This window comes from Pseudophryne corroboree, chromosome 2 (assembly GCF_028390025.1).
Source record: "Pseudophryne corroboree isolate aPseCor3 chromosome 2, aPseCor3.hap2, whole genome shotgun sequence".
NCBI lineage: Eukaryota > Metazoa > Chordata > Amphibia > Anura > Myobatrachidae > Pseudophryne > Pseudophryne corroboree.
Window position 1 is genome coordinate 909,364,763 of NC_086445.1, and position 12,352 is coordinate 909,377,114.

The 12,352-nt window shown below is 48.3% G+C and overlaps 1 protein-coding gene across 5 annotated transcripts in view; it reads left to right on the forward strand.

Annotated features, from left to right (window-relative positions):
• Positions 1-12,352, forward strand: part of LOC135050015 (apoptosis-inducing factor 3-like) — a 309,250-nt gene that overhangs the window by 69,073 nt on the left and 227,825 nt on the right. For all 5 annotated transcript variants that reach the window (XM_063956102.1, XM_063956100.1, XM_063956103.1 and 2 more), the window contains exons 3-4: positions 1,979-2,088; positions 3,168-3,277. In XM_063956102.1, the coding sequence (XP_063812172.1) occupies positions 1,979-2,088; positions 3,168-3,277 (220 nt within the window). The remainder of the gene's footprint in view (positions 1-1,978; positions 2,089-3,167; positions 3,278-12,352) is intronic.

A 12,352-nucleotide genomic window follows, 5' to 3' on the forward strand; every position in this document is an offset into this window, starting at 1 on the left:
GAAGGCATTGGTACACAGATCTGCAGAGAGTGTCGATGGAGGCTCTACTTCTGCTCCCTCAACGTCCAGATCTACTTATGCAGGATCCCTGTTATCACAGACATCTGGATCGACTGTCTTTGACGGCGTGGCTCTTGAAACCTCTATCCTAAAGTCAGGAGGATTCTCTAAACAGGTAATTCAAACAATGCTCAGAGCAAGGAAACCCTCCTCAGCTCGTATTTATCACCGAATATGGCAGGCCTATATTCATTGGTGCGGTGAAGGAGGTATGGACCCGAAATCATTTAGAGTTTCCAGGGTCCTAACTTTCCTTCAGGCAGGAATGGATAAAAGGTTTGAAGGTGGCTTCCTTGAGAGTGCAGGTATAGGCATTGACTGTATGGTTCCAAAAGAAAATTGCCAATTTACAGGATGTGCGTACTTTTTTCCAGGGAATGCTGCACATTCAACCTCCCTTTGTTCCACCTACAGTACGGAGGGAATTATGTAAGGTCCTGAAAGCCCTTCAACTTGCCCCATTTGAACCACTTAACAAGGTGGATCTTAAATGGTTGACAGCAAAAGTAATCTTTCTACTGACTATGCTATGGCATCAGCTAGAAGAGTATCAGATTTAGGAGCGCTGTCATGTCGTTCCCCATTTCTGATTTTTTATCCAGATAAAGCAGTTCTCAGAACTAGGTCTGAGTATCTTCCAAAGGTGGTGTCTAAATTCCACCTTAATGAAGAAATTGTAGTCCCGGCTTTTCAGGTATCGGGACTTTCTGCGGGAGATGCGTCGCTGGACGTAGTCCGGGCATTAAAGATCTGCGTGGATCGTACCAGTGCCATCAGAAAGACAGATTCTCTCTTCAGGATGGCCTGATACTAAACAGACGCTGGCAAGATGGCTTCGAATGACGATTTCAGAAGCATATTCTCAAGCTGATCTCCCTGTTCTGGCTAATGTCTCTGCTCACTCTACTCGTAAGGTAGGTCCTTCATGGGCAGCACAACATGGTGCTTCAGCAGAACAGATATGTAAGGCAGCCACATGGTCTTCCATTAACACATTCATTAGACATTATGCCTTGGATACTTTTGCCTCTCATGACGCTGAATTCGGGCGTAAGGTTCTCCTGTCCATTCAGGAGCGTCCCCACTACTAAATTGCTTTGGGAAATCCCATTGTTATCCTGTGGATAACCTGTGGACCTGCCAGAGAAATATACGTTATGGTAAGAACTTACTGTTGATAACGCTATTTCTCCTAAGTCCACAGGTTCCACAGGGATCCACCCTGACGCACCTGATTTGAGGATCCTTCTACTCACTAACCGCTTCCTTCTTGTATGGAAGAGTGTGCATGTGTGTTCTTCTCGACTGATTAGGGCTCTACATGATGCTCCTGCCTTGTGCTTTGGAATACAACTGATTTGCCTGAGCCAGTGGACGGGATATATGGACGGGCCCGTTGCATTCTGGGAGGCCAGAAAGCTTTTGATCGTTTGGTGCCAATCCGCTGTCACTCCATCAGATCCCATTGTTATCCTGTGGAACCTGTCGACTTAGGAGAAATACCGTTATCAACGGTAAGTTCTTACCATAACGTATATATTAGTGGCAGTGGAAAAGGGGTATTACTGTTGCTGATTTCACACTTCACCTGATTTTCTCCTCACTTTCATTGTCATGTGATTCTCTCACCACTTTCTGGAGTTACCCAAATGCTCTCAGTCCTGCAGTATGTAGGTCAGGCATGTCCAAACTGCGGCTCTCCAGCTGTTGTGAAACTACAAATCCCAGCATGCCCTGACACAGTTTTGCTGTCAGAGAATGCTAAAGCTGTGTCAGGGCATGCTGGGATGTGTAGTTTCTCAACAGCTGGAGGGCCGCAGTTTGGACATGCCTGATCTAGGCCTTACAGAGAAATAGAGCATCATGTAATCAGCAATGTCTGTCATCCTGTTCTATGCTTGTTTTTGTTTGCTTGCAGGATGAAGGAGTTTGACATCGAGGGACACTCTATTCTGTTAGTGAAGAGTAACGGGGTATTCAGCGCTGTGGGAAACAAGTGTTCCCACTATGGTGCACCTCTAAGTAAAGGTACGCTTTGTTTTTTCTGTCTGCTGATCCTTGTGTGATGATGTCCTGTAAACTATATTGTAAAATGGGTGGTCTTCAGTATGCCGACTGACGGGATCCTGGCGCACAGTATACCGGCGCCGGAATCCCGACAGCCGGCATACCGACACTTATTCTCCCTCGTGCGGGTCCACGACCCCCCTGGAGGGAGAATAAAATAGTGTGGCGCGCGCAGCGAGCCCGCAAGGGGCTCATTTGCGCTCGCCACACTGTCGGTAAGCCGGCGGTCGGGCTCCCGGCGCCGGTATGCTGGTCGCCGGGAGCCCGACCGCCGGCATACCATACTGAACCCTTGTAAAATAGTGATGTCATCATTTATTGCCGTTATTCTAAAACCATCATTTTACCATCTCTACATTTTTGCTATTTTGACCTCATAACATCAGGTATTTGTAGCTTTGTGGGTAGACACATTTTTCCTATTTCCTGGTTATATGATATACTTAAATTGTCCTACAGTAGCTCAGATTATACTTTTGGGTGATATTACAAAATATTACATTGCATTTTATAGCCAGTGTTACACGGAATGCTGTGCAGAACAGAAAGAGCTTTCAGGAATAGTACATATTGGTTTGTGACCATCTCGCAGTAGTCATAGGCTGGGTTTCGGCATATTAGAACAAGAATGTCAACATAGTTATTGTGAAGTATAATGTACTGTTTGAGTTCACTGAAGAATAAGTTACCGGCAATCACAGTGGCAGTCTGATGGCTGATATAACAGCCTGGTTTCCCACTGCAGCCTGGCTGCTGATGTATGGACCTGGAAGGGAGGTGTTGGTAGTACAGACTAGCAGGGGAAGCATGTTTGTCACTGACCTGTATTAAATCTTTGCAACAAGGAGCTTCAGTATTGCCTGCAGTCCACTTTCAGAAAACCTGTAGATTGGCCCTCTTGAACCTTCAGTCCCCAGCGCAGTGTCCATCCCTTTTATGGGCCCATTAACAATAATTTGAATAAATAAGCCTCTTAGATGTGTATGATAACAAATGTGTGGCTACTGATAATTGAGTGTGAATACTCTGCGGAATTGCAGGGGTACTGGCAGGTGACAGAGTTCGCTGCCCCTGGCATGGTGCCTGCTTCAATGTAAAGACCGGGGACATAGAAGAATACCCTGGGTTGGACAGCCTACCCTGTTTCAAGGTAATGTGTGTTTGCTTTTTATATAACATGGTGTCTTGATGCATTAGAGCAGCATACCTCCCAACATGACCCTCTCCAGGAGGGACACAATGCTCTGCTTCTGGACTTTTCTCTTAGTGTATGATTGCTGACACCTGTGTTGAACAGGCTAATGGATAAGAAAGGTGTTTCAGCACAGGTGATGGCAATCATGCAGTAAGAGGGAAGTCCAGGAGCAGAGCATTCTGTCCCTCCTGGAGGGGATCATGTTGGGAGGTATGGAGCAGTGGTTCCCAACCTCGGTCCCCAAGTACCCCCAACAGTTCATGTTTTCCAGGTCACCGAGCAGCTGACCAGGTGTATTCATTACTCACTGACACATTTTAAAAGACCCACAGGTGGAGCAAATTAATTCACTTGCAATCCTGTGAGGAGACCTGGAAAACATGAACTGTTGGGGGTACTTGAGCGCCGAGGTTGGGAACCACTGCATTAGAGGTACAATGATCATGTGCTCCTGTAACCCATTGGTACTAATGAATCCTGTAAGGTCCCACAATCCTACTTCATGGAGTCACTATTGTAAACCATGTTAGGGGGACCCCAGCATTTTATTCATACATCTCCATGGTAACAGAGAACAGTGGAATAACAAATTATGCTTTGTGTAGTCCTGTTACCTCAAGGGTCTTGCAGACTGTGCACCCAGGTCATACTTGCCTACCTTACCCTCTCCATGAGGGAGAAAATGCTCTGTTCATGGACTTTCCTGGTAATGTATGATTGCCTTCACCTGTGGTGAGCTAGTTAATTGATAAGAAAGGTGTTTCACCACAGGTGATGGCAATCATATATTACCAGGAAAGTCCAGGAACAGAGCATTTTCTCCCTCATGGAGAGGGTCAAGTAGGCAAGTATGACCCAGGTACAGCTTTCTTACGGTGGTGGTCGGCCTGGATTTTACAGTGCAGCGCTTCACTTTTTCTACATTTTTACATTTTGTTATGCTACAGCCTTATTCCGAAATGGAATAAATTAATTTTTTCCCTCAAACTTCTACACAGTATACCCCATAATGATAATGTGAAAATTTTTTTTTTGAGATTTGTACAAATTTATTAAAAATAAAAAAACTAAGAAATCACATGTACATAAGTATTCACAGCCTTTGTCGTGAAGCTCAAAATTGAGCTCAGGTGCATCCTGTTTCCACTGATCATCCTGTGGCAAATTCAGTTGATTGGACATGATTTGGAAAGACACACATGTCTGTATAAGGTCCCACACTTGACAGTGCATGTCTGAGCACAAACCAAGCATGAAGTCAAAGGAATTGTCTGTAGACCTCCAAGACAGGATTGAGTCGAGGCACAAAACTGGGGAAAGGTACAGAAAAGTATCTGCTGCTTTGAAAGTCCCAATGAGCACATTGGCCTCCATCATCCGTAAATTGAAGAATTTCAGAACCACCAGGACTCTTCCTAAAGTTGGCCAGCCGTCTAAACTTAGCGATCGGGGGAGAAGGGCTCTAGTCAGTGAGGTGACCAAGAACAGATAGTCACTCTGTCAGAGCTACAGCATTCCTCTGTGGAGAGAGGAGAACCTTCCAGAAGGACAACCATCTCTGCAGCAATCCAGCAATCAGGCCTGTATGGTAGAGTGGCCAGACGGAAGCCACTCCTAAGTAAAAAGCACATGGCAGCCCGTCTGGAGTTTGCCAAAATGCACCTGAAGGACTCTCAGACCATGACAAATAAAATTCTCTGGTCTGATGAGACAAAGATTGAACTCTTTGGCGTGAATGCCAGACGTCATGTTTGGAAGAAACCAGGCACCACTCATCACCAGGCCAATACCATCCCTACAGTGAGGCATGGTGGTGGCAGCATCATGCTGTGGGGATGTTTTTCAGCAGCAGGAACTGGGAGACTAGTCAGGATAGAGGGAAAAATGAATGCAGCAATGTACAGAGACATCCTGGATGAAAACCTACTCCAGAGCGCTCTTTACCTCAGACTGAGGCGACGGTTCATCCTTCAGCAGGACAACTAACCTAAGCACACAGCCAAGATATGAAAGGAGTGGTTTCAGGACAACTCTGAATGTTCTTGAGTGGCCCAGCCAGAGACCAGACTTGAATCCAATTGAATATCTCTGGAGAGATCTGAAAATGGCTGTGCACCAACGCTTTCCATCCAACCTGATGGAGCTTGAGAGGTACTGCAAAGAGGAATGGACGAAACTGCCCAAAGATAGGTGTGCCAAGCTTGTGGCATCATATTCAAAAAGACTTGAGGCTGTAATTGCTGCCAAAGGTGCATCAACAAAGTATTGAGCAAAGGCAGTAAATACTTATGAACATGTGATTTTTTTTCTTTTTTCTTTTTAATAAATTTGCTAAAATCTAAAAAAAAACTTTTTTCACGTTGTCATTATGGGGTATTGTGTGTAGAATTTTGAGGGGAAAAATAGATTTATTCCATTTTGGAATAAGGCTGTAACATAACAAAATGTTGAAAAAGTGAAGCGCTGTGAATACTTTCCGGATACACTGTACAGCACAGGGAATCGGAGAAAGGTTAGTCACATACCATGGGCTGATCTAAACTATTTCTATATCAATCTGTGAGGTTACCGTCTGCACAGTAAAGATTGTGAACTGGCAGTCAGGATCCACGCCAGCCTTCAGGTCGGTGACTGATGTAAAGAAAGAAACAGAAGATATCATCATGATTTCAGGAGGGTCAGACTTCTGACCCCACTTATAAATAGGACATGGTGCCCTCATTGTATTGGTCCTGCTGTCCTTTTATTTTACTATTATGTGCCTACCTACAGTACAGTACAGCTTTGATATACATATATAAAGGAATACACATAGAGGGACTGGATATAACTATATAAAGACACACACACAAAGGACATGGATATACGTGTATAAAGGAAAAATCATAGAGGGCCTGGATATACCTATATAAAGGAATACACACAGGGGACCTGGTTATACATATTTAAAGGAATACACATAGAGGGTCTGGATATCATACCTCCCAACTGCATACCTCCCAACATGACCCTCTCCAGGAGGGACAGAATGCTCTGCTCCTGGACTTCCCTCTTAATTTATGATTGCCATCACCTGTGCTGGAACACCTTTCTTATCCATTAACCTGTTCAAAACAGGTGCTGGCAATCATAAATTAAGAGAAAAGTCCAGAAGCAGAGCATTGTGTCCCTCCTGGAGAGGGTCATGTTGGGAGGTATGCAACTGTCCCATACCTCCCAACATGACCCTCTCCAGGAGGGACAGAATGCTCTGCTCCTGGACTTTCCCCTTCATCTATGATTGCCATCACCTGTGCTGGAACACCTTTCTTATCCATTAACCTGTTCAACACAGGTGCAGACAATCATAAATTAAGAGAAAAGTCCAGAAGCAGAGCATTGTGTCCCTCCTGGAGAGGGTCATGTTGGGAGATATGCTGTCCCGATTTTCACGGGACAGTCCCATTTTTTTTGGGACTGTCCCGCTGTTCCACCAGCGGGCCGCAGTGTCCCGCAGTGGGAGTGGGGATGGGGGGGGGGGGGGGCAGTTGGGAGGCTCCTGCACTCGTTGCTCTGTTTAGCAGAGCAGCGGAGAATTGACACTGTGCGCATGCGCACAGCATCTATTCAGTCGAGACAGGAGGAGAGGGGGCATGCCAGCAGCTCGCAGAGCATGCCCACTCAGTGACGAAAACAGGGTGTGGCTCGTGATCACGGGCCCTCCTGTGAAGCCACACATCTCTTTTCAATAGGCCACGCCCCCTTTTCGGGCTCGCAGATGTCTGGAGGTATGGGATATACCTATATAAAGGAATACACACAGAGGGACTGGATATACCTATGCAAAGAAACATACACAGGGCCTGGATAGACCTACTGTATATAAAGGAATACACACAGAAGGACTGGATATACCTATATAAAGGAATACACACAGAAGGACTGGATATACCTATATACAAGAGCATACACAAAGGGACTGGATATACCTAGATAAAGGAATACACACAGAGGGCCTGCATATACCTATATAAGAGAATACACACAGAGGGCCTGGATATATCTATATAAAGGAATACACACACAGAGGGAATGGATAAACCTAGATAAAGGAATACACACAGAGGACCTGAATAAAGAAACACACACACAAGGGACATTTCCATGGTTAGGACCGGCTTCCTACACATGTGTGAGAATAACTGTAAAATCACTACAGCACAGCGAATAGCACAGCAGACTCTGCACAATGAAGCTGTTGGGATGCAGTCAATTTACCTCCAATCAAAATCCTGACGGTCGAACTCCCAACAGCAATTGACCGATGGTCAAAATACCGACATGGGCAAAATACCGACAAGGTCAAAATACAGACATGTAAAATGCTGACAGGTCAAAATGCCTTACATGAGTTTTTCATTGAAACCGATTTGTTCATACTCTACCATCCCAGTGGACCTGGAGGGGGAATATAATAGTGTGCCGAGCGCAGCGAGCTATGCGAGGGGATGTGGTACACTTATATGGTGTCCATGTCAACCTATGTCGACATACACACAAAAAATAATGAAAACCGCATGTCGGCATTTTACATGTCGGGATTTTGACCTTGTCGGTATTTTAAATGTCGTTTTATTGTCCATGTCGGGATTTTGACCTTGTCGGGATTTCGACCGTCGGTCAATTGCTGTCGGGATTTCGACCGTCGGGATTTTGATTGGAGGTATTTCATACCGATCCCAAGCTGTTCAATGTCTGAATCCAAGGACAAGATCAGCATTCTGAGCCAAAACCCCAACACATTTCACATTCCTGGACAGTTACACAAGAGTTTAAATAGGAGACCCAATTAATGCACACTCCATATTATAAGACAAGCATGGGGTCATCCATAAAAAATTAGAGATGTGCGGCGGGCACTTTTCGTGTTTTGGTTTTGGATCTGGATCCTTGCTCGTCTTTTGGATCTGGATTGGTTTTGCCAAAACCACCCTTTCGGGTTTTGGTTTTGGATCTGGATGATTTTTGAAAAAACCACAAAAACAGCTAAAATCACAAAATTTGGGGGTAATTTTGATCCTACGGTATTATTAACCTCAATAACATTAATTTCCACTAATTTCCAGTCTATTCTGAACACCTCATACCTCACAATATTGTTTTTAGGCCAAAAGGTTGCACCGAGGTAGCTGGATGACTTTGCTAAGCGACACAAGTGTGTGGCACAAGCACCTGGCCCATCTAGGAGTGGCACTGCAGTGGCTGAATGTCGAAAGTGGCCCGCAATTTTTTGGCCCACCGACAGCATCTATTGCACACCCCTGTCAGTTTTAAAAAAATTCTGCACCACCAAATTAATTGTATGTGCAAAACATGGGACGTCTTGGAACTTGCCCAGATGTAATGCACGCACAATATTGGTGGACTTATATGGCAGTACCCCTGGACTTATATAGCAGTACCCCCGGACTTGTACGTCAGTACCCCTGAATTTACACGGCTGCACTACTGGACTGGATTTATACGGCAGTACCCTGAGACTTATACGGCTGCACCACTGGACTGGACTTATACGGCAGTACCCCTGGATTTATACTGCAGTACGCCTGGACTTATATGGCTGCACCACTGGACTGGACTTATACGGCAGTACCCCTGGACTTATACGGCAGTACCCCTGAACTTATATGGCTGCACCACTGGACTGGACTTATACGGCAGTACCCCTGGACTTATATGGCTGAACCACTGGACTGGACTTATATGGCAGTACCCCTGAACTTATACGGCTGCACCACTGGACTGGACTTATACAGTAGTACCCCTGGACTTATATGGCAGTACCCCATGACTTATACGGTAGTACCCCTGGACTTATACAGCAGTACCCCATGACTTATACGGCAGTACCCCTGAACATATACGGCTGCACCACTGGACTGGACTTATATGGCAGTACCCCTGGACTTATACGGCAGTACTCCTGGACTTATACTGCTGCACCACTGGACTGGACTTATATGGCAGTACCCCTGGACTTATACGGCAGTACCCCTGGACTTATACGGCAGTACCCCTGAACTTATACGGCTGCACCACTGAACTGGACTTATACGGCAGTACCCCTGGACTTATACGGCAGTACCCCTGGACTTATACGGCAGTACCCCTGGACTTAAAGGCTAAACCACTGGACTGGACTTATATGGCAGTACCCCTGAACTTATACGGCTGCACCACTGGACTGGACTTATACAGTAGTACCCCTGGACTTATATGGCAGTACCCCATGACTTATATGGTAGTACCCCTGGACTTATACGGCAGTACCCCTGAACTTATACGGCTGAACCACTGAACTGGAATTAAACGGCTGTACCACTGGACTGGATTTAAGCTCCAGCAACAACAGGTCGCCGGTCAGCCCCTCCCTCGACCAAGACTTGGGCAAAGAGGCCGCGAACCAAGCCCCGTCCAGATAACAACCGAACCCCGATGAGCCCGCCGCATCCGTAAACAACTGCAGGTCGAAACTGTCAACGAGCGGGGCCATCCAGATCAGTACACCATTGAAATCCGCCAGAAACGAAACCCACATAGCGAGGTCCCGCCTAATCTCCGCCGAGAAACGTACAAAATGGTGCGGCCTGGACACCCCAGCCGTGGACCGTTCCAACTTCCGACAAAAAACCCTGCCCATGGGAATCACCCGACAGGCAAAGTTCAACAGACCTAGGAGGGATTGAGCCTCCCGCAACGTCATCTTACGCCGTTCCGAGCACTGCGCAATGGACTCCCGAAGCTTCGCAACCTTGTCCTGAGGCAGCCGGCAAGCCCCTGCAACCGTATCGATCTTGATACCTAAAAAGGACAAACAGGAGAGGGGCCCCTCCGTCTTATCCTCGGCCACAGGGACGCCAAAATGCCCCAACAAGGCACGCAGCGAGAACAGCAGGAAACCACAGCGAGGAGAATGCGCGGGCCCCATGCACAAAAAATCATCCAGGTAATGTGCAATCCCGCTACCTCCGCAAGAAAACTCCACACACCAATGTAAAAAGGTGCTGAACTTTTCGAAAAAGGCACACGAAACGGAACACCCCATAGGCAGACACTTGTCTACAAAGTATTCCTCCCCGACGCGGAAACCCATGAATCGAAACGACTCCGGGTGCAAAGGGAGCAAGCGAAAAGCCGATTCAACATCCAGTTTAGCCATGTGGGCCCCGGGGCCACAGCCCCGGACCATGCCCAGAGCATCCTCAAAGGACTAATACACCACCGAACAATATTCCAGCGAAATTGCATCGTTCACCGAGGACCCAGATGGATAAGACAGATGCTAAATGAGCCGGAACTTCCCCGGAGTCTTTTTGGGCACGACCCCCACCGGGGAAATAATCAAATCCTCGACAGGGGGCAGCGCAAAGGGGCCCGCCATTCTCCCCAGGCGAACCTCCTGCTCAACCTTTTCCCGAAGCACGTCGGGGAAATCCCGATCAGACTGCAGGTTCCTGGCGGCCCGAACTAAAACCTCCCCCCACCACTGGTAAACGAAAACCCGATGCAAAACCCTGCCGCAGAAATCTTGCGTCGTCTGTGTTTGGGTACCACCCCAACCATTTTAGCATGGCCCCCAAATGAACCGGGGTCGGTGCCCTAACTAGCGGCAAGGCCCCCAGTAGTTTTTCCGGCTGGGCCCGCGGCCGCCCTGGCACCCGGTCGCCCCGCGCGGAAGCAATTGGAAGCAGGGTGGGATCTGTTACATCGTAAGCAAAGGTGGCGAAAACGACAGCATTGCCCAAGGGGGCACGTGGCATTGTTGAACGTGAAACACTTCCCCTTCACCGGCGCCTGCTGCGGAGAACGGGCCACGGTCCAAGGGCGGCGCGGCGGAGCCTCAACTGCGGGCCGAAACTGACTCGCCGCCGCGGCCTGCGCCACTGACGCCCACTTAGTCACCAGCTTCATATCCTGCGCTCGCGTAATTTGAAGCCATACCTCCACATCTTTGCATCCGAAGTCAATGATGTGCAGGCAATCCTGCTTCTGACGGAACTGCTTGTCATAATGCAGCCACGAATCGTCCTTAGACTGACGCTGCATGTCATGCACGAGGTGAATATACCTGATGACGTTCATGTGTTCACAAGGGCGATCCTCCAAGTAGCACGCCGCGAAGACACAGAAACCCGCCAACCAGTTGTCATACGAGCGGAAGGCCTCCGCCCCAATACCGCCCTTCGCAAGCGCTTCCTTCCCTTCCCTCTTGGTATCCTCCGTCAACGTAAAAAGGTTGACGTATTCCCCCCGTCTAATCTTCCTCCTGCAACTCTCACGCAACCCTGGCAAGACTGCCGTGTGCTCGCAGCGCACCACGCCCGGCAAATTACGCCTCCTCCTTTCCCGACGAGAACTACTACTACTTTTCCAAGACCGCTTATCCCGGTGCCACGCCTCACGCCGCGCATACTTGATAGCCCGCTTCCTAGCCTTCGCGGTGCGACTAACCGCAGACTGTCACGACGAAGAAGAGGAAGAAGATCTACTTGATGTACTGCCGTACGAGGAAGAAGAGGACCCCAGCGACATAGCAACTGTATCGTCGTCCCACTCACCTGCAGGCCCGCTTCCGGAAGGCGAAAAGTCGGCCACGACAGGCTCCTCGTTCTGATCGCCATCCGGATCCGCACCTGAAAAAGAAGGGACAACCGCCCCTGGAGCCGAAGCCCCCCTGGCGGGAATGAAAGCAGACGCCCCTGCGGGCGATGGGGTAGCGTTACCCAGCAATGCAGCGGCGGAGCCCAGACTGTGACACGCCTGTAGAAACTGCGCCATGGCGAGGCCAGAAGCTCCCGGGAGAACGGTCGCGTCGACCGAAGCGGGAACCATAGAAACGCCTCCCGGGGACAAAGTCGACAAAAACTGCGCAAACGCCGCCGTCATGGCGGAGGGATCCTGAGCCGCAGCTCCAGTGGTCCCCCCGGTCCCCGGGTCCGAAGCAGGGATGGCTCCAACCGTGTCGTCACGCCGCCCTAAGAACCCTCCTGC